Below are 24,600 nucleotides of genomic sequence, written 5' to 3' on the forward strand. Positions count from 1 at the left end.
CCAAAAATACCAGGACTGGAGTTTACAACCAAGAAAGGTTTAAAAATTGCTTGAGGCTGCCAATGTAAGAACATCTAGCCTGAAAACAAATAGGTATTCAGACTTCAGCTCTTTGCTCACAACACATTTCCTGAGTTTTGCCTTACTATCAATGAAGGACAATGCTCTTATAATATTTGTTTCTTATATATATATTCTTCCTCTCAGATGTTGCCAAAATAATACTCAGCAAGTAGAATCAAATATCTCATTGCATACAAAGGCAGATCTCTTGTGAGTCAGATATACAGTCTACTGTTACTGTCGCATAATGTTCTTTTTACTTTAATCCTTCTAACATCTGCAATATAAAATTTTGAAGAAACTACACATACATGTACATGGATGCAGCCACAAATTAAACTTTTTAATTCTAAATAGAAATGCTTAGCTTTTCCAGATTTTTTTTTTTTAATTACAAGATTTGATTGAGTAAAAAAAAGAAAAAAAAAGCCAGAACAACAAAACACGATTTTTCAAATGATGCTTATGTCACATTTCACTACACTTCTTTTACATACAAAATAGAGATCCAGGTACTCCAAAGTGACCTTTTTAAAAAAGAGCAGGTACACTCGCACATTCCAAAGTCCCAGGTTCCCACGCATCCCAAAGGTGGAAGACATCCAAACACGAAGCAGCTGCTTCCCTGTACAAGTAGCCAGCTTTTGCTTTTCAGTGGAAACCAAGGCACAAGACTGGTGAGCACCCTTCACCTCCCCCTAACAGGCTGGTTGTTGGCATGACCAGTCACCATGATAGCTTTCCAAGTCCTACAATTATACTGTCAGAACAGCTTATAAGATTCTAAAATGTAATGATGGCCACTGAATACACAGTAATTATGTCGAGAAAATACCAATGGTAATGTATTTCCTTCACAAATACATTTGCACAGTTTAAAGCTGGTTTACTTCAAAAGTTCGCTTTGACTCTGGGCCACCTACCCACCATTTGCTGACCTAGGATCAGTCAGCTGCAATGCATATCTTTATAAACATACGTCAAAGCTCATTGCTGACAAAAAGACATGTAGCAACCTCCTTAGTAAGAGCCATGCTGAAAAAAAAACCAGAGAGCAATCCTCCGAATTTGCTTTTGCAGTATAACCCATGTGCAGGTGGAAATTGTGTTTAGCCTTTCGTGAAAGGGGACAGGCAGTACCAGATCACTGTTTCAGGGCATTCTGGAACAACCCATCCTCTCCCTATAATCCCCCATATTCAGTAACATGCTCTGAGTACTGTGAATCAATTTTTCAAAGTCTTAAAGGAACAAGTACATGCTTCCCAGAATGACACAGGGGTGGAAAGGAGCTTCTCTGTAGAGAGATGTCTGGCAGCATGCCTGCTTAAGTGATTATTTTAATGTTTTTGGGATTTTGTTGTGTTGCAGCAGCCCTTTTGCTAGAGGGTAGAAATGAGCCTAGACACAGATTTCTTGTTGCACACAGTATGAAAAGGGTCCTGGTTTATTCCTTTTTACAGCTTAGCCAATTCTAACTCCAACTATTCACTGACTCTGTTTGCAGCAAGCTCCTGCTGCAGGTTCCCCTGGCAGCCTCTGACTGCTGATTATTTCCTGCTGAACAATGACTATATTAGTTTGTAGAGTCTGAATGCAGGCTTTTACCTGGCTAGACTACGAGGCTCCAACAGCAGAACCAGACTGACCTCACAGCAATGATTCCCCAGGATTCTTCTTCTTCTTCATTATTATTCTTCCTCAAGGTTCTTCCTCCTCCATGATTCTCCCCTCACCAGCAAACCCACTCCCTTTTTATCACAGTTATCTTTATTGGCTGTAGCTGTGACTCATCAGGGACGAGGCTGAATTGGGTAACTAACACAGCTGTTACTGATCAGGGACGAGGTCACCTGTACTCCCTTCTCCTGCACATTGTATCATTAATCATCTGCCTAGAACCTTGTATATCCATCTTTTCACTATTTAAATACATAACCATTAAAATAAATGGTGCTTATATTCTTTTAGATTTGTTACAATTTTTGCTAAAATAAATATTCTAGATCATCTTTCCTTCCTAAATTCTTCCTTTTCTATCCTTTAAGAAATTGCCATCAAAAAAGTTAATGCCTATATATTTTAAACTTGAAATCCTGAAAACAGAATGAGGACTTTTTCTTTTTTTATCCCCCTATCTTCCCTTTGAAACAAACTAATTGACATGCCCTTGCTGCAGGGCAGTTCCTAGAAACTGCACCATAATCTCCGGTACTTTAGGTACTGTATGCAAAAGCTTTATTTTGGAGGAAAAAAAAAAAAAAAGGAAAACTGAGTTCATAGAACCATAATTGGTCCTTCCTTCAAGTTGGAAGGACCTCAACTCTGCTCTTGTGAGACCCCACCTAGGCTCTCCAGGGGCCCAGCTACAGGGCCTGCAACACAAGACATTGATCTGCTGGAATGAGTCCAGAGAAGGCCACAAAGACAGACTAGAGCACCTCTCCTATGAAGACAGGCTGAGAGACTTGGAGCTGTTCAGCCTGGAGACAGCTCCAGGGAGACATCAGAGCAGTTTTCCAGTACCTAAAGGCAGTTACAGTCTTTGGGGAGGAACTTTTCACAAGGACATGTAGTGATAGGACAAGGGCAAATGACCTTAAGACAAAGGAGGGTAAGTTTAGATTAGATATTAGAAAGAAATTCTTTACTGTGAGGGTGGTGAGGCACAGGAACAGGTTTCCCAGAGAAGTTGTGGATGTCCCATCCCTGTCAGTATTCAAGGCCAGGCTGGAGAAGGCTTTGAACAATCGTCAAGTGGAAGGTGTCCCTGCCCAGAGCAGAGGGGTTGGAATTAGATGATCTTTAAGGTCCCTTACAACCCAAACCATTATTTGGTTCTATGTCCTCAGAAGGTCTCTAGTTGTACCTCCTGCTCAAGTAGTATCATTTCTGGTGACAGCCCAGGCTATTGCAGTTTGCTCAGCTTACTCTAGTCTGGTCTTGAAAACCTACAACAAAGGATTTTTTTTGAGCAACTTGTTTCACTATTTGACTGTCCTCATCATGAACAGAGGAAAAAAAAAAAAAGACAGAAAAGATGAAAGGAAAAAGAAATTACCTAGTAGAAGCAAGACAATTTGCAACTGTAGTTTAGGACTGGTATTTTGCAAAGCAAAATATTTATCTGTATTTAACCAATCCAGGAAACTTCAGTTGAAATAAAAGATGCTATGAGGGTAATGAAAGGGAGAACAGAGAAAGGTTGAAAGGGAAAGGAAATATGATTCAACCTGTAACACCTACATTAGGCTGACTTTGCTCTTTATCCCCGAAAGATTTCGTGCTCAAAACAGGAGATCCAACCATGGAAGCATTTTATTAGTAACACAGTAAAAAATTATTTTTGAATGCAACACCTCCAGTTTACTCATAAGCACATCAGGAATCTTTTTGTAATAGACTGAACTCCTAAATACCTAGGCAGGTGGGGAGGAAACCTAACTCCCCAGAAGCCAGTACCAGTTCCACCTCATGATGAGAAAGAACTTTTAGTCTTCCAGGGCAGGTCCAGCTAGGTCCAGCCCATTAGTCTCTACAAGAGTGTGAAAGTTTTCATCTTCTCCTGTGAAAGTTTAAGACACAAAATGTCTTTGACTCAATAGTTAGGTTTGGATGAATGACATACAGATCTACATTGTGTTCGTGGTACCAGCAGTATCCTGGAGTTGGAAATAAGTCAAATCAGAGTAAGATATATTTCCAGGTGGTATAGCTTACATGGCAATGAACTGTGATGGACCACATTTCAGATTAAAATAAAACAGATGCACCAAACAAGAAGACTAAAGCACAGGTGACATGCCAATTGTTATAGTTTTGAAAGTTATCAAGCTCAAATGGCAAAACAAACAAAAAAACCCAACAACAACAACAAAAAAAAAACCCCACCAACCAATCTCACCAAATGAAAACAACCCCAACTGTTCCTAAAAGTCTCCAAAGGTATATGTATATACTTGAGAGCTGGAGACTTGCATCCAGTGAGACCATCTCAAGGAAATATGGTTTCTCACCCCCTTCCCGAAGTTAAGAAACTTCAGCTTTTGTGATTCATTGTTAATATGTATCATCTCTGTTGATCACTCAGAGGGCAGGTGGAATGGGGCTGCTGGGGAAGAAAGGGAAAACGAAAAGGAACAACGAAATCAACCAGGAAATTGATGATGCTTAAGACAAACACAAAAGATTCAAACAGCATTTAGTCAATGTTTTCTCAATGTAAATACATGCCTGGATACAAAAACACTTAACCTACCAAATCATAGCTGACTAAAAAGCCACCTTTGCACGTTAAGGCCATCAGAAACCTTGATCCTTTCTAGAAATATAGCTCTGATTTTACTGAGAGTACTAAAATAAAAAAAAAAAAATAAAAAATAAAAATAAAAAAAAATAAGCACCTCTCTCTATTCGATGTACGAACCCCTGCCACTGCACATTAAATAAATTTAGCCCAGGCCTGGGTACATCGCTCCCTCCAACCACGCCAAGCCCGCAGCCCCTGCGAACCAGCCGAACGCTCCCCTCGGGGAGGGAGCTCTGTTGCGGCCACCCCGTCCCCCTCCACAACCATCCCGTGCGCTGAGTGCCCCCCGAAGAGGCCTGTCGGCCGCACGGCCCCGCCGTGCTCAGCGCCGAGGCTGCGGAGGGCCCCGGGCCGTGGGGAAGGCCGGCGGCGGCCGCCGCGGAGCGCCCCCTCCCACCGCGGGGGAAGGAGGGCCGGGGCGGGCGATGCGGAGGGCGCCGCCGCCCCTTCCCCCTGCCGCGGAGCCAGGCGGGCCTCTGGCCGCGCCCGTCCCTTCCCTGGGAGCCGTCAGCGTTCCCGGCACGGCCGCGGCGGCCGCCGGCACCGAGGGGCCGGGGAGGGGGCGGGGAGGCGCGGGGCCCCACCGCGCTCCGAGAGCGAGCCGCGCCCGCCGCCTCCGACCTACCGCCAGCATCTCCCTTCATGGCGCGGTCGGGAGCAGCCCCCGCGGTGTGCGGGTGTAGCGGGGCTGTGCCAGCCTCGCACGCCGCCCTCCCCGCGATGGTCGGGGCGGCGGGGCCCGCCCGGCGGCGGCCGCGCTCAGTCTCTCGGCAACGGCGGCGGGGGCGGGCGGGGAGGGAGCAGGTGCGGAGGAGACGGTGCCGACCGCGCACGGCGCCTCGGAAGGGACAGACCCCCGCCTTGCTCGGGAGTCCGCCTGGGAAGAGAAGTGGTTTAGCGGTCCCGCCGCCGGAGGGGATCCCCTCGGCCGTCCCGTCTCGCAGAACACCCCCACAGTGGCTTGGAACTGTGCTCGCTGCGCCCCGAAAGACACGGGTGGCGCCCGGCACGGGGCAGAGCCCGCCGGGCTGAGCCCGCACTGCCCCTCGGCCGCAGCGGTGCCGGCCGAGGCGCCTCTGGCTGCGGCAGTTCTGCAGGGCTTTACCTCGGGCTTCAGCTCTTTTTGTTTCTTGGTTGGTTTGGGGTTTGTTTTTGTTTTTCATTATGCCCTTCAAGTGCTAGGATAGGTTACTTATTTTGGCAAGAAACCCTATTTCTACATCTTAGGGCTTTTTTAAAGTACTGATGCACTTCTTTGCCCCTGCTTCACTGGGTGGTCTGCCTAATTTTCGAATTACTGAAGAGCCATGTAAACGCCCCATCTCAAGCTCCACAGTGAAATAAATTCATTAAAATATCATCACTTGTTGGGGTAGATGGTCTTAGGGGTCTTTTCCAGCCTAAATGCTTCTATGATGGAGATACCACAAATAGACAGGTGAAGAAATACTTGGAAAATTGTTTCTGTAAATCAGGTTGACATGTTCCAATCTGTTTTCTATCTTCTTGAACAAATTTAAATTTATAAAAGTAAATTTGTGTAAAACTTATGTTTAAATGAAACTGAATTATGAGGAATAATGTGAGCCTATAACTTTGTGGAGATGGTAAAAGATGTGGGGTTCAAAAGACAAAGCCTTTAGCAAAATACTCCAGAAAGCTGATGGAAAGTGTATGGCATAAATTGTATTAGGTTCCTTTAAATTATATCTATTTGATGCTGGCAACCAAAACTAATAAGCCAGTTAGGGAGCTGGCCTCAGGATTACAGATGCAGTCCTGCCAACACTACTTACATGTATTACCAGCATTAGCCATTCCACTAAATTTAAGCACCTAATTTTAGTGTTTGCTGGTTTTGATAGCAGTCAGCTGATGTTTCAAGAGAAAAAAAAATTGGAAAGCAAAACAATTTAAGAATAAATGTGCTGACAAATAATACTCTTCCCATTTTGTCTCTTCCTCCCCATTTAACGTTTCATTACTTGGAATAAGTTGCTAGGCAGCATTATGCTGTTGGTGATAGCATCTTATAAATGAAAACTGACAGTTGCTAACAGTGAAATGTTGCAGCTATATCTAAACAAAAGAAATCAACATTTGCCAGCAGATGTGACTTTGTGTAACATTTTTTCTATGAATATACTGGTCTCTGAAAAATAATTCCTGACAGAACGATTTGCCAGTTGGAAGGGACCTCGGGAGGCCATCTGGTCTGACTGATCTGCTGAAACCAGGCTCAGAAATGAGAATACACCAGCTTGCTCAAGGCTTTATCCAGTTGGGTTTTGAAAACTTCCCAAGATAGAGACTGCACAGCCTCCCTGGTAAACTTGTTTCAGTACTGGACTGTCCTTGTGCTGAAAGATTTTTTCCTGATATGCATGTGGACTCCCTTGTCAGCTGTCTCTCCTCCTGCACTGCACCCTTGGGAATAGCCCAGTTTGTCCTCCTGACAGCTTCCTCCTAGAATCTGGCAGGCTGCTCCTAGGTGTCCCCAAACCCATCCTTCTTGCAGGCTGAAATAGCCAAGCTCCTTCAGCCTCTCCTCATGGAGCAAGTGCTCCAGTTCCAACCGCCTTGGTGGCCTGCCACTGAATTCACATATTAGCATCTGTCATGTGTTGGAGAGGGCTTCAAAATATGCTGCAGTAATTTAGATCCTGTTTAATGAGTTCCCAAAAAGAAGGGATTCATTTCCTACATGTGGCTGTATTATCTAGAATACATGTTTCCTTATGTATTTGGCACGCCTCCTTTTACCTGGTGTCGTATTTGGTAACATACTGTTGCTACCTGCCCTTACTCTGTGAAGCACAAGCTGCTGATAGGGACCCACACTTGCAGCAGAAGACTGAATTCTCTTCAACAGCCTGTCTGTGAGCACAGCTTGCATCAGATGCTGCTGATGCTGGAAGAAGGGTTTAGCCGGTGATACCTTGATGTAGCTGCCTGTGTGCTAAGGCGAAACAGTAGTCTTTCATTCATAGAATTGTGCAGATGGTGAAGAGCTCCTGTTTGCAAGAAAAAACCCTTTCTTGCTTTGCTATTTATTTAACCACATATTGACTTTCAGATCTGGCACATGAAAAGCAATTATGAACATTTTAGAACTTAAGTGGCATATAGCAGGCATGTGAGGATAAAGTGGAAAACAGATATCTATAAAATTGCTGATATAATTTTGCAAAGAACCTATTAGTCCTTTAAAGCAATCTAACAATGTTTAATATTGAGGGCTGAAGTCTGTTTTAATTCTGATTTAGTAAATTCACTACAAAGCAAGCTGTAAACATACATATAAAGACAGAATTTGGGAGTTAATCTTACAATGTTACTTTACGGTAGTGTTAGATAGGTCAAAAGAAAAGATATCTCAGTAAAGATTTACCTCTCATCTCTACAAGTCAAAACCAGATACAGGAATTTTCTTATTCATCCTTCAAATTCAACACGTTTGAAATTGGCCATGGCAAAAATGTCCATTTAAAATAAAATTTTGGAAAATTCCAGAAGATTTGTACTGAGAATTGAAGGGGAGAATTTTCAACCTTACCTATAACTTTCATTTCTATAACATAATCTGCAAACATAGTAAGATCTTCCTCGATTAAAGCTAATGAACAAACCAAAGCTTCCTAGAACTGCTCACTCCTAAAAAAACCCAGGGAATTCAAGGCATCTCTTTATTCTGTATGTTTCCTTACAGAATTTGGATAGCCCTCAAGCCTTGGTTTTACTTCTGAATTTATTTGAACTTTATTATCTTTACTATTTTACTATTATTTTTACTATTTTGCTTTATTATCTTTACTTTCCCTACGTATCTGTTAAGTAGTTGAAGAGTAATGTAAACAAATTTTAAAAACATCCTAAGGAGCTGATCTTATTGGGATTGCCATTGTTGAAATTTGATTTACCACTTATGAAAGAACACAGTGCCTGATCAGATTTCAGACTATAATGACTAAAAGAATTCATGAAATATTCATTTTGAAATTACGCTTGAGCTTTTAAAAAAGGTCACAAAATATCATTTAGCAATTCAGAATTAAACCTCAGACCCAAAGTAAGATTTAATCATTTTGGCATAGGATACAAGACAAAACCTGCTAAATTCCTGCCTGTTGCTCTTTAGCCTCAGGGTGTCCAAGTCCTTAGTCATCTTAATGGTGGCTACCACAAAGTTCTCCCATAGTCAGAAGTCCTGCTCTGTGCATGCTGAGCAGCCCCCCGGTATTATTGGGGCCCAACATGAATGAGATGAGCTGAGCAGCCCAGTTTGCTTCCACCTATCTGCCCTTTCTGGTTCTGGCTAGTGGTGGCTTCACTCCGAAGTGTGTAACCGTAACAGAAATGGTCAGAGGGCGACATCAGACAAACAACAGCAAGAGACGCTCAGTTAACGTTCATGAGTAACTTTGACTGGGATGGGTTAAAAACTGTCATTCGTGAGTGTCTGTGATGTGTGTCAACACTGATGAACCAGAATAAAGGACATGGGCTGTTGTTTTCTTAATTTCACACTTTAAGGAGGGTTCCAAGTCTGCTACTAACTTAGATTTCGTTTGCTCTCAGTAGATATGAAGTTCTCAGACAAAGAGAAATAGTGGTGTTTTCTCACACTTCCTTTTTCTTTATTTCTTCTCTCCTTCATTTTTGGTTTAACAGCAAGCAGTGCAAGACAGAGCATTAAAACCATGTAAGATGGTTGCTGTTGCCCTGGAGAATCTGGTGTGCACGTGTTCAATTTAGGCACTCAACATGAGTTACTACAGTTCTGTCCTGAAGAAGCCAGCAGCCTCTATTTCTTTTAATTTGCTATACTTAGGAACAGCTCTTTGGTCAAAATGAAGAGAGTAATCCTTCATTGCTACTTATTCAGGTAACTAGTTAAAAAGATCACAAATAAAATAGTATTTCCCACTATTTTTGGTTTTTCAAGATTCCCAGCATTAAGAAATCTTGTCCCTTTGATAAATCACAAATTGACCATAAGGTAATAATTTATGGTGAAAAATTATATGCTTTTTATTTCCTTTCTTGGGCTCTTCAATGATCCTGTTAGTTCAGCTTATAACAGAGCTTTACTTGCTTTCTGAAAGAAATGCTAAACAGTTAAGAATGCAGTAGACTGGGTTTTAAAATGCACTATTGTTGCTGGAATTTTGAGCTTTCTTGCAAGATCATGCTTAAATATCTTCTGCTTCCTTAAAGCCTCTGTAAAAACAGGGTATTATTGCTGTGTAGGGGAATTCACTAGCAAACACTGAACAAAGCAAAGACCGCCAAGCTATTTAAAGTTTCAACTGAGGCATGAAGGAGTAAGCTAAGGTTTTACCCTAGAGTATAACAAAATAACATCTTGATTAATGTTGGCCTACGAACTGTTTGGGTAGCTTATATTCTGTACTATTAAGGCCAGCTACATTCAGACCAGCTCAGCTTTTATCTTACTCTAACCTTGATCCTGTAACTCCAAAAGCTATTTGTATTCCCTGTGTAATACCATCAGCTGTCCCAGATTCCATGTCAGCAAAATTAACACAAGGTTTTCAGGTCTGTACAGCTCTGGTGTCCTCTGTCTCCTGTTCCCTTCTATGCATGACATGCACCAGTACAGTGAACTGTTCACATTAGACAATCAATTTAGATTTTAGTTAACTCCACTAAGTATTTTCCTTCATGGCTGTTAAAGTGGTTTGTCATAGATCTTTACAGCTATCTAGTTTAGTGATTGTATATCTTTGACAGAAGGATCACTGGACACTTAAAATTCTCATTGTTCCACGTTTTATGGAGGAAAAATAACTTGTTGGATATTTGGGATTTTCAACTTCTGGTTAATTTTAGAAAAAATTGATGTAACCGAATGCTTCTGCATTTGAATGCCTCAGTCTTCACTCTTACAAACCCATGCTGTTACTAAAAAGGCTTCAGTGGAAACCCAGGAGGAATATTTGACAGATTTTGATGGTTTCCATTATTTTTAAGCTTAGACTGTTCACTTTATGTGCATCTTGATTTGTTTTATTAAGAAAAAAATTCCTTAAGAATGGCATGGAATGTGTTTTGCAAAGCTGATGGCTTTATTAAAGTGACAACAAAATTAAAATATTCCCTAGGAGGCTGTACTAAAGGAGTAGGCAGAGTCTGTCTTCCTCTCCAAACCAAATCAAACCTTGTTCAATAGCACATTATGCCATCAGAGTCATAGAATTATGGAATCTTTGAGGTTGAAAAGGATCTCTGCCTGCCTATGCAAGATAGCCTAAAGCATGTTGCCCAAACCCTGTCCAGATGGCTTTTGACTATATCGAAAGGTGAAGATTCCAGAACATTGCTGGGCGTTCTGCTCCAGCATGAGACTACTCTTTCAGTTAAAAAGCTTTTTTTTTTCCTTATTTTTTAATATCATTCTTATTTATTATAAAAACAATGCTGGCAAATTTTAAGCAAAGATATTGTTTACCTTAAAAAAAAAAATCACTGCCTATGAATTATCTTGTCTATACCCAGGCTTGCAGCTTAGTTTTTACACAGTTTAGAAGACTGTGAAATCACAAAAATAACCTTCACCAGTTTGGATAGGAAAGTACCTGGTTCCTTTACTGATCAATAAAATTGCAGGGAAAAGGTTTATCCCAATCTCTCTACCTAATCCTATAGACTTTTATGAAGAACAGTAACAGGGATACACTCAAAAAATGAGGTTCAAATGTAAGTGCGCATAACAGCATCCTTTTTTTTTATTCCATATCTTTATTTGAAGTCATTTTGAGTCTGACAAGTATTATTTAAACCTATTTCCTATTTTGAAAAGGCTGGTTAGTATTGGCAGGTGTGTACCAGCTTCTCAGGTGGGGTTGGTCTCTTTCTTCAGGCAGCAACTGACAGAACAAGAGGGCACGGCCTTAAGCTGCGCCAAGGGAAACATAGGCTGGATATCAGGAAAAAGTTTTCTACAGAAAGAGTAAATAAGTATTGGAATGGTCTACCTGAGGAGGTAATGGATTCACCATCTCTGGATGTGTTTAAGGAAAGACTAGATGTGGAACTTGGTGCCATGGTTTAGTTGAGGTTAGGGTTGTGTTGGACTTGATGATCCTGCAGGTCTCTTCCAACCTAATGATTCTGTGATTCTGTGATTCTCGTACTCATCAGCAATATGTTGACTTTCTCTTTTCTACCTTCACTCTGCAAGCAGTGGCATTGCCACTTGTAAGCTACACACTTACCAAACACCTACAGCTCTAGAGCCTTTGTCTGAAACTCCAATACATAGGAAAAGCAGCATTTTACAAGTCCTGTGCTTCATGTAGGTGTATGTCATCCAGTAGAGAACAAAGTTCCTTAGGGTTGTGTACAGGAGTGGCTGAAAAGAAGTGAGCAGTTCTAAAGGCAACATGTCAGGTTTCCATTTAGAAAGAGATTGACTCCTTTTAGATGGAATTTACAGTCTGTTTGGAAGCCAGTTAGCTCCTGAATACATACACATCATATGTGTGTGTGTATGTATATATATGTAAATTTATATATATATTTAATATAATTTTTAAACCTGTATATACAGGCATGCATAAAAATATTCTAGGCTTAAATGATTTAATAATAACCTGAGAAAAGGTTAAAATCCAGTAAGGGAGAACTGAGATATTGTATTACAGACAGGTACACATGAAAGCATTTATTAACTTCAAGCTCTGGCTGCACATTTCAAACACTGCACCTTCAACAGTGTAAGTATGCCTTCTCCAAATCCAAAAGGTCCACAGCCAAAAGGTGTGTATTTCTTCAGAACATGACAGATGTAAATAAATAAGACAGTGATAAGTTCATCATATCATGGTGATCTCCTCATACATTTGAAGTTATACTTTGTAGTCTGCTTGAAAGTCTTCTGAATACCTGTCAGCAACAGTCTGCTCAGGCAAAAAGGAAGAAGATGAACAGATGGCAGCCTTTCAATTTGTGCATTAAAGATAAATATAGTGCTAAAAAGGAATTACTATTGTTTAAAATGCAAAGCTTTCTATTTATTCCTCTCTAAACTGAGACTTCAGGCAGTATCATTTCTGACAATCACATTGTTCTTAAAAGTGCTGCTTTCTCTAATCTAAAGGGTTTTAATTTATAAATATTTTTTACTGCAGCATTATAAATACATTTCAAAAACTATCACACTGATAGAACACATCATGCTGCATTAAGCATGAATTTCAAATTTCAAGGACTGTCAGAAATAAATGCCTGCCAATATTACTTCCCTTTTTACCAGATCCATCAAAGTAAATCAAATGCATGGGGTTAGCCTGTAAATGTAAACATTTACAGGACTGAAGCCAACAGATCACTCAGTACAGGATTTTTATGTTCTGTATTGCTCGAGAAAACATCTTAACACATTTGCAATATGAAATATACTATAAAGGGCAGCAAAACTGGTAAAAAATAGATTTGGTATGCAACAGCTGGATATGGGGCTTTTAGATTTTTTTACATCCTAATTCTGCTTACTTGTATTTTAGTGTAAAATTATGTGTCATAAACAAGTTAGTACACTTTGAGTAGACAGTGAAGTTTTGCACTTCACAACTTCAAGATAAATTACTAAAATATGAAAAAAGTCTTCTGTTTTAATAGTCCATTGGAGTAGTGTCTGGGTTTCACCTGTATATCTTCAGGGAATAAGGATGTATGTTTACAAATATGCTAGAGCAGATTTTGTCCAGTCTCTTCTTTTGTGTTTCCATACAGTTTTATCCTCCAATGGAGTGGATACTTGACTGGAAACAGGCCCCTAACTAGACTTTAAAGGTTCTTTTGTCATCTATAAGGACAGCAGAACACAGTCAAATGCTTGATGCCTTATTTTTTTTTTTTTTTTGCAGGAAGATAACTAACAGAACTAGTTATGTTAGCAGGAATGCTGTAAATTGTAACCTTGAGTTCACTATGTAAAATGTAAGACACCCACTTAAACTCATACAAAAGGAAGCCTCTAAGTCAGAGAATTTTAGGTAAATTTAAAAATGTTTTCTGGAACAGTGATATATTAGATATTTAATGTGAAATTAAAGCAAGAGCTTTTCATTCTGAGAAAGCTACTGAGGGCTTTAATCTCCAATACAGGCTTCAGAACCAGTGAAAGCTTCCTCTGTCAGCTGCCTGCTTTAAAAATATGTATGTGTGTGTGTAGACTAGGACACCTCTAACTTACCATCTTTTGTGGTCAAAGTTTGTTTCTTTAAGAGTTTTCCACTCCAGGAAGGTATCAGGCAATCAGCAATTTCCCAGGACAGCCAGAGGGATCAAAAACTTTTCTTCAGCATAAAGAAGTGCACGTGGCCATATCTGCCCAAACTGATTTCATTTGGAGAGACTGTCCTCCCTTTTAGCTTAGTTTTAAGGCAATTCAAAAATCTCCCACTGCTGAGATGAAATATTGGACTGTGTTTTAATAAGGTATTAGGAAATGGCTAACTAATCATATTTTTAATGTGCAGCCACTCCTGCTGGTGTAGGCTGGCAGCCTGCAGTGTCGCACGGTGCTGTGACGTGAGCAGGTGACCTTAGGGGAAGGAGGGAAGGCACGGAGCTGGAGAGGCGCCAGGGAGGTGCTCCAGCACTCAGGCAGGGATGCTGCAGCTGGCGAGCGCTGGTCCTGTCCCCTCGCCGGTACGAGTTTCACAGATTATCCCAAGCAGCCGTCTGTCGAAGGACAGGGGGATACACATACCTCAAATATTTACGGTGCCTGTACTTTGAGAATGGGATAGTTCGTTCACATCTGTGAACGGGCCACTTTTAAAACATCAAAATAAACCATCTGGCTGCGCAAGTGTTTCTAATTACTTCCCTGCCTAGACTGTAAACTTGGGGGTTTGGCATCGGCCTCCTCCCCAGAGCGCTGCCCAAATCCCGCTCCCAGGCAGCTAATCAGAGCCGCTGCAGCCCGGGGGGAGCAGCGCTGGAGCCGGCCCTGTCCAGCCCGCAGCTCTCCGCGTGCCTGGCGGCTCTGTCCGGCTGTCTGTCTGTCGGCGCAGGAGCGCTCCGGGCGCGGCTCGGCGCGGCTCGCACCATGCTGGGGCTGGCGCTGCTGCTGCTGCCGCTGCTGCCGGGCCCCGCGCTGCCGGCCGGGCCCCCGGCCCCGCGGTAAGTGCGCCTCGCACGGGGGGGCGCGACGGACCCGAGTGCCACGAGTGTGGAAGCTGGGGTGGAGGAAGGAGCTGTGGAGCGGTGTGTTGGCTTTTCCCTGCCTGCTTAAAGGTGACACTGAGGGCAGCGCTCTGGGACACTGGGGACCTCAGTAGGTAGGTGCCTGTGCAGACTACAGAGTTATCTGCAAAAACGCATTTGATGCCCAAGATGCACACTCTGAAAGCAGTGAAGGGGGAAGAGCTGGCTAGTGATGACTCTGCGCTCAAACTTCTAAATTCTGCTGCGTGAATGGAGCAGGCACGTCACCGCAGAACCCTGCTCATTGCTGTGCTTCGGTGCAGTGGCACAGCCAGGTGCACTGCCCTTCACTCTCCACCTCCACCACAGCCAGCACACACCGGCTTCTGGGACCAGCAGGTCCTCTGCTCCAGAGCCTGGCAAAATCTACTGTGTGAGAAGGGCAGGTTCCATTCATCTACATCTTCAGTATGCCTTAGTGTTGTGAGGACCTGTTTTTGGTCTGAGCAGTCCTTTGTTCTTTTTTCCTACGATTCAGCTCCTGATGAGACAAAGTGTGATTTTCCCTGAGTATGTCCTGAAAGTCCTGATCTCCATGTGCTCTGGTGCATGGTACAGTGGCATGGCAGAGCTGCAAATCTACAGATCTAGAGCAGGATTCTGCTGCCTTTACTGAAACCACAGCCACAGCCTATAGTGTTGCATGGAAAGCTATGATTACTTTGGCTTCCTTTTCCTTTGAAAGCATGGATTGTATGTGTCTGACAACCAGAAGGATGACTTTGGCAAAAATATTTTATTAGCATCGACCCTAAGTGTGCTGTATGATATATATTTCTCTTATGCTACCCAGATGTTTGGATGAATATGATGTCTCCAAACTTTTTTGAAATAATTAAGATCAAAATGTTTCATGATGGATAATCATACCATACGTGTCTATGCACATATACCAGATATGCCTGATGGGAAAGTAGATGAGGCCTATGTAGTTAAAAAGGTAAGCAAAATAAATGAGATTTCTGATGAAAACGAAGAAAAATGGGTGATTTGAGGCAAGTAATAATTTGGAACTGTAGCTGAAGAGGTGGTAAGAAGAATATTCTGGGTATTGGCTGAAGCAATGACAGGAGGGTGGTTTCAAATGAGCTAAGCTCTCATCGGCTCCGGGCTGCAGCCCCCGCCTTTGGCCGCAGCCGATTCTGTTTGCTGTCCCCTGCAGGAGCGGTTTGGGTATTCCCGCTTCGTGCCGCCTGTCCCGGGCCGAGTCGGAGCTCAGGTGCCGCGTCCCAGGGGGGAAGCTGTGCAGCGGCAGGGGCAGCTGTGAGTGTGGGGTCTGCATCTGCCAAGTGACTGAGTTTGGCAAATACTACGGTCCGCTCTGCGAGTGCCACGACTGGGTGTGCGAGGCCTACGACGGGAAAATCTGCACAGGTAAGGAAGCCCTGATGATGACGGAAGTTTAGAAAATTAGGAATATACATTAAAACCAGGAACAGAGCACACTGATACAGTAAAGGCATGATGACATATGGGTCCCTGAAACATGAGTCTAAACAGAATTGTGGGCACATCCAAGGATTTTGTCAGATTAAAGGATAGAAGTTACAGGCACTGTGTCTGCCGTAAAATGGGACTTAGCCTAGAGCAAGATTCATCTGCATCAGGGGCAAAAGCAGAAGTTGCTTTGGGTTGGAAGCCTTGCAAACTGTGTTTTAAATCTAATGCAGTGTGCAGTATACCTCATGTTATTATACATGTCTTCATTTGAATTGCCCGCCTAATGATGGCTTATGGTATCTACCCTGGCTTTAAATTATCTCCAAACAACAATTTTGTCCTGTGATTATTACTTTTTTCTTCTCCTGCTATAAGAAAAAAGATTTGCTGTAAGACGTACCACACTTATATTTACTACATAAACATGAAAACTCTGTTTTTCTCTAAGTAATGGTAATACTTTCCAAATAAAGACTTAAAACAATGTAATTTTATTGCGGTTTCAGGGATTTCCCCACTGACACTGTATCCTTTAAAAACATATATTTCTGGGACAAAATTCAGTCCCTGCAGTTGTTGGAACATGTTGCTTGGTTAACATCTAAACATTATCACTCTTTCATCTTTCCAGCTGTTTTTACTTAAGTTTCTGGGTTATTTCAGTCAGATTTTTTGTCTTTTTGTTTTTAAGCAGCTTAGAATAGGATTTTAGAAAAAAGGCAAGGAGAAGCAATGCCATCACATTCCTAAGGGGATTCAGCCTGGAGCTTGATGAAAGGGGCCAGAAGGGTACTTCATTTCTAGTATCCGTGTTTCAACAGCTTTACCATATTCACAGAGACGTGTCATCTTTTCAGGCCAAAACCTGCAATTAGGTCAATGGGAATGTTACAGAAATTCTTCTGGTAAGATGACAATATAAATGCATTCCAGCAGTTTTTTTGGCAAATTTTGTAGGAAAAAAGACCAAACTCATTTTAGCAACAGTTTATCCAGGAAGTCCAGTAATAACATGAAAGGACCAAGAATGGAATTATGAGAAAAAGATTTATATTTGGCACCTATGACTTTAGAGTTCTGTAGAGAAACTGATTTACAGACTCTGCAGTTAGCAGTGTTAAATCCCCCTACGTAAGAAATATCATAGCATTTCAGTGCTTTGCTGTCCCACACATGAATTTTTTGCTTGGTAGTGTGATTTCAAAGTGCTTGGTGTTGTTGCTGGGTTGACTGCATAAAGGGCAACTGAAAGCTCCTTCAATTTTAATATTCAGCTATAAATTCCACCATGTTCCTTTTAATATGAACAGTGGCTGCAAGTTTTGTCAGGACTTTGGTGGTAGTGTGCTGACACAATAAACAGAGTCAAGAGATCTCTTAACAATATTTAGCTTTTGGGTAACACTTCATGCAGCAGTTCAAAAATGTGAATGCTAACTGATTAGATTTTTTAAAAAACCCCAATTTTCTGTACTTGTCACTTTGTCACTCCTAGCTGGAGTATTGAAGCTGCGTTACCATGTTACCACTGAGATGTGAAATAATTTGAATTCTCTCTTCTGGAAAAAAAAAAGTAGTAAAAAAATTCAGTAGAAAGTCCTGGGGAGGGAAACAACTGTGAAGGGGGCAGGAGTTTTGCTTTCTTCATTTGGGCTTTTCAACAATTGTGATAAAAATCTGCCTGACTTTGTTGCAGTCCAGGGCTGCCCAGCACTGCAGGAGAGCAGCCCCAGGTAACTTTTGGAGCTGGGATCCTGTTGGTGAAACACCTCCCTTCAGGCTGTGCTTGTTGCCCTCTTCATTTTCCCCCATGTTTTTAGTGACTGAAATTGTTTGTATAGGCAAGGAAGGGAGCGTAGGAAAGAAGGTCAGATCTGGGATAACTGGCAGGAGACTGACCTTATGTAGTATGAATAATATTTTCCCCTACCCATCTATTCAGTGAACTGCATCCAGTGATGTTTCTTAACGTTAGATCACCAGGCCGGTTTCCAGGGTATGACATATTTCCCTTTCTTTGCATTTTTGCGCCATTTTTTGAGTTAATGATGAAGTTGTGTTTCCTCTGAGTGAATAGTCATAATGTCCTACTGCAGTTCTATTTCCTGCTTTAATTTTCTTTTTCATGTTTTTCTTTTGACATTTGCTGTCCCTTTTAATTGTGGATTTCTCCTGACATAGGCAACAACAGTAACTGCTGACTGGTACCTCATGGAGAACTTCTAGACAGTCTTTCAATATCCCTCTAGAAAGCCATGGTATTAGGCTGATGCTGTTTAAAACAAGCTACTTTTCAAGCTGCCAGAGTGATTCCTATTCCAAGTGACTGATGTCTTATCCCCAGTGATGTTCATATTCAGAAATGGACAGGCAGAGTTGTTTGAGTCACGAATGCCAAAGATAGCTGTGTTTCCCTGCCAGTCACGTCAGATATTCCTCCGCTTCCTTTGCCTGTCCCAAGCTAAACAAAAGATTTAGTTCCTCAATATGCAGCTCATTATCTTAAAGACACTTTCTGTGTCAGATCCACTTTCTGGACCAGTTGTTGAAAAATCATATTCTGGAGAGAGAGGGCCTGAAGGTAAAGAAAATGTCAGATGTCCATCTGATTGATTTGCTTTTTCTCATAAACCTTTTATAAAAATCAGAGAGAGATTATGCTATGAGTAATAAAGAAGAGCAGATTTAAATGTTTCTGTCCTTTTATTTTCCTTTGAGACTTCTTTGCTGTATTTCTCTCTCATTATGTTTCCAGGTGCTTTAGAGGGAGTTCCAATAATTTTCTTGCCTTTTATCCCACTGAGATTGATAAAGTAACAGGTGATCCCTCATGGAGTCAGAAACAAAGAAGAGAGAAACCAAGTACTGTGGTGTGAGTCACTGAGTCTCCTGTCCCCTTCTGTGGCCTTTTTATTTGCTTAATGTATCACGGGCTGTAGAGGAAATCGAGCACATACTGTCCTGTCATTCTCTTTGCAATGTCAGGGACATCTTTATTTTATCTTTTGTTGCTGATCTTCAAGGAGATGCACTAAAAGTAGGAAGACTGAATCAAAAACAATCAAACCCCCAAAGGATTTATGCTTCATTCAAAGCAGAAAATATACTTGTTGCTGTTTATTTGCAGATAGTAGTTTTGACCTCAGACAGTTGCATATTGCCTCAGGCTTTCTTAGCACAAGAGGAGCCCATTTTGTGTGGAGGGAAAGTGGAATACAGGACTAATTCCTGTCACATCACTGCTTGATACCTATTTGTCTGTGGGGTTTTTTGTGGTATAGTGGAAAATGAATTTTACGGATTTTTGGTGGGGTTTTTGTTTGTTTATTTGGTTGTTTGTGTTTCTGTTTGGTTTTGGGTTTTTTGGTTGGTTGGTTTGGTTTTTTTATTTAATCTTTTTTGCTGTGTCTGTGGTTAATGAAGATAGAAAAACAGAACCAAGCATAGACTTTCTTGACCAGCTGAAGTGGGAACACTTTAGATGTTCTTAGAGAATGGACCACAAGAACTGCCAGCTGGGACATGTGACAGTATGATTGCACTGCTTGTAGCTGGTGAGATCAAAAGACATGTAATTTGGTGTATTTGAGATACAACTTTTGAGATACAATTTGGTGATGACATAGACACCAACATATGAAGAACGTTTGTCTTTGCTCAGAACTGTATTTGTTTGTTTTTTTCATAGTTATTAAGATTTTATAAACCATTTTTCTTCCAAACTTCCAAACCTTTTACACCTACTGAAAAATGGTGGCACAGTGTGATTTTCCATAAGCAGTTGATGTGGAACTTGCTGCTTTTCAGGCCAATGAAAGATTTTTCTGTTTCTTCCTCCAAAGTCGTGGTTGCTGTGGGTGCTGTACCTATTTTAAGACTAGTTCAGCAAAATAATGCCAGTGTTAGTTGTAGGTTTTCACAGCCAGAGGTGTTATCATATGTAACATGAAGGACAAAAGAATAAAAGTGCCATTATTTTCTGATCTGTAAGGTTTTAAACTATGTGGAGAACACAAGTGAAAAATAAAATTGACAAGGATTAGATGTTGAAATAGCAAGATAAATTAAAGTATTAAGGTACTACATATGCATCCATGGGAGTTTATTGGATGTATGGTACTATATACAAGTTTGAGAGAGTTTGGAATTTGAAGATGGAATTAGGAGGAAATTTTAGGCTGAGGACTGCTCTTTGCACAGAAACTGAATAGTGTCTTTAGGCAGACCTATGGAAGTTGTGCTGGAAAGTCTCTAACAGCTGTGCTTTTGTATTCATCCCGAAGGGAGGTCTGACATGCTGATTGTTCATTGAGCAGCATTTCTTGCTAAAAGTGTGAAGAAAAGTCAGCCTGTGACCTGCATTGACTGCCATTTGATCCAAAGGGAAATTCAAAGCCCTGGATTTTGAGAACAGGCATAAGCCTCTTGTCTGTCAGAGGCCATGTTTGCAAAGATTCACCTGTGGCACATGTGGCCACTGGAGACAGAGCCTCCTTAAAAGACCAAGCCAAAAACAGGGCAGGAGGCTACTGGTGAAGATGGAGATTGCAGTTCTGCTCTGACCTAGTTTGCTTTAGTTTGGACTTCAGAACTTGGCATTTTGTGACATTTCCTCCCAGAGCAGGGGTGTGTAGGTGTGACAATAGCATCCATATTCATCTCAAAACAGGTTCCTCAGGTTCCCGTAGAAGTGAAATGGTGATAGCATAGACCTCATTGCAGGTTCATTGCCTTGCTAAGTGCTCAAGGTCCCAGCAGACACAGAAAGCACAAGCTAAAGCCTGTATTATTCTCAACTTTGTGCTGTTGGTACCTGATCTAGGTGAAAACAAGCAGCCTTTGAGACATTGCTCTAGTTCCAAATGCAGTGTGAGGATTCATAGCAGTGGTGAGTGAGGTAGGAGGAAGCTTAGGCACAAAAACTGCTGGGGAGATTAATGGAAGGGAAGCATTTTAAAAGTAACTTACTAAATGGTATGTACCTAGTTACTTAGCCCTCATTTTGAGCGCCTTTATCTGTAGATACTACTGATGGAAAATAGGTGTTAGTTTAAAAGGTAAAAGTGCGTGTGTTCGGCACATGGAAGTGAAAGGCTTTTCCAGCACCTAGCAGAGCCGGAATGTAGCCCCTCAGGCTGGCTCCAACAGCAAAAGAAGGTGGGGAGCAGCATCCCCTTCACCTTTTGTCCTGTAGTCTCAGGTGACATGCTTATCCATTGCAGAGAAAACAAAACAACCCTTTCTGTGACCTTTGTCAATACAAATAAATGTTCTAAAGTGTGTTGGAATTTTAAGTCCCTCACAGGCTGATAATTAACTGAAGTTTATTTTTATTTATTTGAAGGAATGCTCTTTATGAAAAAATGGCTTACATAGGCTGTGTCCTTCTATTAACATTTCATTTCAGTATCATTAGTATGAAAAAGATATGGTGAACAGAAAGTAGATGGTGTATTTAATGCTACAGAAGTGTTAATTATTTTACCTGATTTATCAGTGGATAGGTTTCAGTATCTGTTCTTATGACAGCCTTTTTTGGGCAAATGTCTTGGTATAATTTTCTATGCTTATTAAAAGCTTTACTGTTGGTAGCTGGTCCTGCCAAGGAATTTAAACAATCATCACTTATGGCACTACACAGTAGACCTTTCAGTATTAGTGTTCCCAAGTAGTTTATCTTGAAAAAGAACTGATTAAAAAAAGTTCCCATGAGCTTTTTTGAGAGGAGAGGACACATTGCTAGTGCTGTCCAGGAAAAAGGGCAATTTGTGCCTAAAAAAGTACTGGACTTTGACTTTGGCCATGCAAAGAAGGACCCCATAAGTGTATATATATATGGTACTAGAACTTATCAGTGTTTTAACTGGAGGGTGTGGTGGTTGAGGCCATATTATGGTGTGTTTATGGTGTACCACCGTTGTATTGCTGGATTCAAATTTCCCTTTGGAGATGGAAGGACTATGAAGGGAAAAAACCCTGCTCTTCTTTCAAACACAGTTTGAAAAGTTTATTTAAAAGCTTCATTTCTTAGTGATGGAGGGAGTAATTTTTGCAGGTGGGGTTTGTGTACATTTTGTATGTTGGGAGTGAGTTGGAACACCAGCTTGAGCAGTTACATGATCATATTCTTGTATGTAGAAGCATAAAGATTCAAGAGACTTTAACTGGAGTTGCACCTGTCCCCTTTCTTGAAAGAGCTGCTTTGCCTTTTGCCTGTCCACCTGAGTAGCATGAGTGATATAATCTGGGACACCCAGTGACCTAAAGAGTGGCAGTCAGAGCTTTTGGAGTCATATCTGGGTCATTTTTATGGAAAAGGTCACTGGGAGTGCCAGCTCTGGCACTGTCAGGAGTGAGCTGAGTACTGTGTGATTTGGAGAACATCACAGCCGAATGCTGTTGCCTTGGCAGCTCCACGCAGCAGCAGATGTTCAAACCAGAGCACCTGGTCACAGTGTTTTGTTCCTGAGGGCAATTCTGGGCTGGGGAGATTGTGAGTGGGCTGGGGGAGAATCCTCCTGTGCCCCAAAGGGACTGCCAAAGTCTACCTTTCTCAGGCATGCTTTTTCCAGTTGTCTGCCTCCAGCAGGTCCTGTTCAGTCTTTTCAATCAGATAGTGTCTGTGATTTTAAATATTAGGGATGTTAGCCTTTATGATCCACAGTTAGAGGCTACTGAATGTAAAAATAGCTCATTCAAGTATTTTTCCTGTTTTGCATATAATTTCCTACTTAATTAAAAGGCTGTATTAAAGTTACTTAAATTTTGAAGCTGTGTGGTTGACAGCTAAGAAATGCTAAATCTGTCTACCTTTATTGAAGACTTTTGTGCATTTGCACTATTATGCATCTTTTAATTTTATATTCATTATGGTTTTCTCCAGTGAACTCATGCAGCAACAACAAGAGGGAAATGGTTGCTTCCTGGTATTTGAAATGGTTTAGTTTACAAACTTGGTAACATGTTTAAAGCAAGATAAATGTTAATCATTTACCTTAGTCCATTCATGCGCCTGAAATGTTGGGAGCACACATGGTAAACAGCTTGGTAACACAGCAGTGTCAGGTGACACAGGTTTCTCAGCACCCTATTTCCTTATTCCAAGTATTTTAAACAATATTTTGCAGAAAGTAACTGGATATTTGTGAAACTCAATGGTACAAACTCATTGAGTCTCATAAGCCCAAAACCCCTCTTCTTCAGAAAATGCTGTTCCTCTCCACTTCCTCAAACATCCAGACTCATTTCTTGTTCATCCTTACCCCTTTGGAAATTATTGGATACAAGTAGAGTTGGTATATAATTTGAATGTCTTTTCAGCAGATGGAGATACAGGCATTTTTAAGAGATTAATAATAAATGGTATTCTGTGAACAAGAGCTAAATTTACATGATCCAAATCATTTCCATGGGAGTAATGTGGTTCTTCCCAAAAAATGCAAGCCTCACTTCAGATGGGGGGAGCATGCCTGGTATATGGAACTGAACTGTGATGGTCACAGCATCCAACTCTCATATCCACCTTTCTTTGCAGTTCTTGAAACCAATTACCAGGACATATGTGTTTTTGTTCTGCTGTTAAAGAGAGGGGAAGCTGAGGATATACCTCCTGATCATCTGAGGCTGATAATGAGACTCAAAAGAGGACCCAAGTATCTGAGTCCTTCCTAGGGACTCTCAAACGCACAAGTTCCTATGAGGTGTAAGAATAAAATCTGTTAGTAATAAAACTATCAGTTAAGGTTGTGGCAAAACCACATTTTATCTTTCATGCTTCAGTCCTAAAAATTCTATTTCCTACAAAAAGCAGTCATGTATTCTTTTTCCTAAGAACTACCTGTGCATTAGGTGTGCAATAATTGTTGATTTCTATGTGTATTATCCAAGCGAGAAGAATTTGGTTTTATGGAAACATTCAGTGTGTTTCCAGCTTAAAAGTGTTCCACATGTGAATAGGGAAGTGGATTGGTAGCAGGTCAATCCCACAGAGAACTGTTGGTGCAGTGACATGCCTGGTGGGTTGTGTCCCAGACCACAGTCCTCAAAAGAGTGGTTTGTAAAGTCATGCTTTGAAGGATTACTGGAGAAGTTCAGACTTCTCACTTTAGGAACAGGAAAGAACTGAAATAGAGGAGGACAACTAATTTAATCTCCTTTCAGAAGGACCAAATCATGCTGGATGGAGGTGATACCATGACAAAAAGCCATATGAGAACATATTGCATGGTGGTTCTCCTGAATGCTTTTGGAGAATTGTGCCTTTTAATCACTATATACTTTACACGAAAACAGCACTTGTGTTATCTTGTGGAACATAACACACTTTTACCCTAATTATCTTGACAGATTCAGTCCTTTCTCAAACAGTTTTTAAACTGGAAAGAATAGTGTCAGTGAATAAATTGTATGTCTTTACTCTTAACATACAGAGGTAAGGCTGAGACCTGTTACAGAATCATAGAAGTATTACAAATTTATTTAGTTTTTTTTCTGGTGCCTTTGTAGTCAGGTAAATTCTGTGGGAAGCAGATAACTAGTAAGAAATATAT

At 41.3% G+C, this 24,600-nt stretch overlaps 2 protein-coding genes across 6 annotated transcripts in view; one reads left to right on the plus strand and one right to left on the minus strand.

The window, feature by feature from the left end:
- Positions 1-5,140, minus strand: part of NALCN (sodium leak channel, non-selective) — a 238,554-nt gene extending 233,414 nt beyond the window's left edge. For 3 of the 5 annotated variants that reach the window (XM_063392374.1, XM_063392373.1, XM_063392371.1), the window contains exon 1: positions 4,998-5,139. The gene's annotated coding sequence lies outside the window, so the exon portion shown is untranslated. Of the gene's footprint in view, positions 1-4,079; positions 4,175-4,997 lie in introns of all 5 variants that reach the window. The other 2 variants (XM_063392372.1, XM_063392375.1) reach the window with 2 other exon arrangements.
- A 7,939-nt stretch (positions 5,141-13,079) lies between these two features.
- ITGBL1 (integrin subunit beta like 1) overlaps positions 13,080-24,600 on the plus strand; it is a 132,785-nt gene continuing 121,264 nt past the window's right edge. Inside the window, exons 1-2 of the mRNA XM_063392379.1 lie at positions 13,080-14,527; positions 15,774-15,985. Of these exons, the coding sequence (XP_063248449.1) occupies positions 14,454-14,527; positions 15,774-15,985 (286 nt within the window). The 5' untranslated portion in view covers positions 13,080-14,453. The remainder of the gene's footprint in view (positions 14,528-15,773; positions 15,986-24,600) is intronic.

The sequence above is a fragment of the Prinia subflava genome, chromosome 3, assembly GCF_021018805.1.
Source record: "Prinia subflava isolate CZ2003 ecotype Zambia chromosome 3, Cam_Psub_1.2, whole genome shotgun sequence".
NCBI classification, from domain to species: Eukaryota; Metazoa; Chordata; class Aves; order Passeriformes; family Cisticolidae; genus Prinia; species Prinia subflava.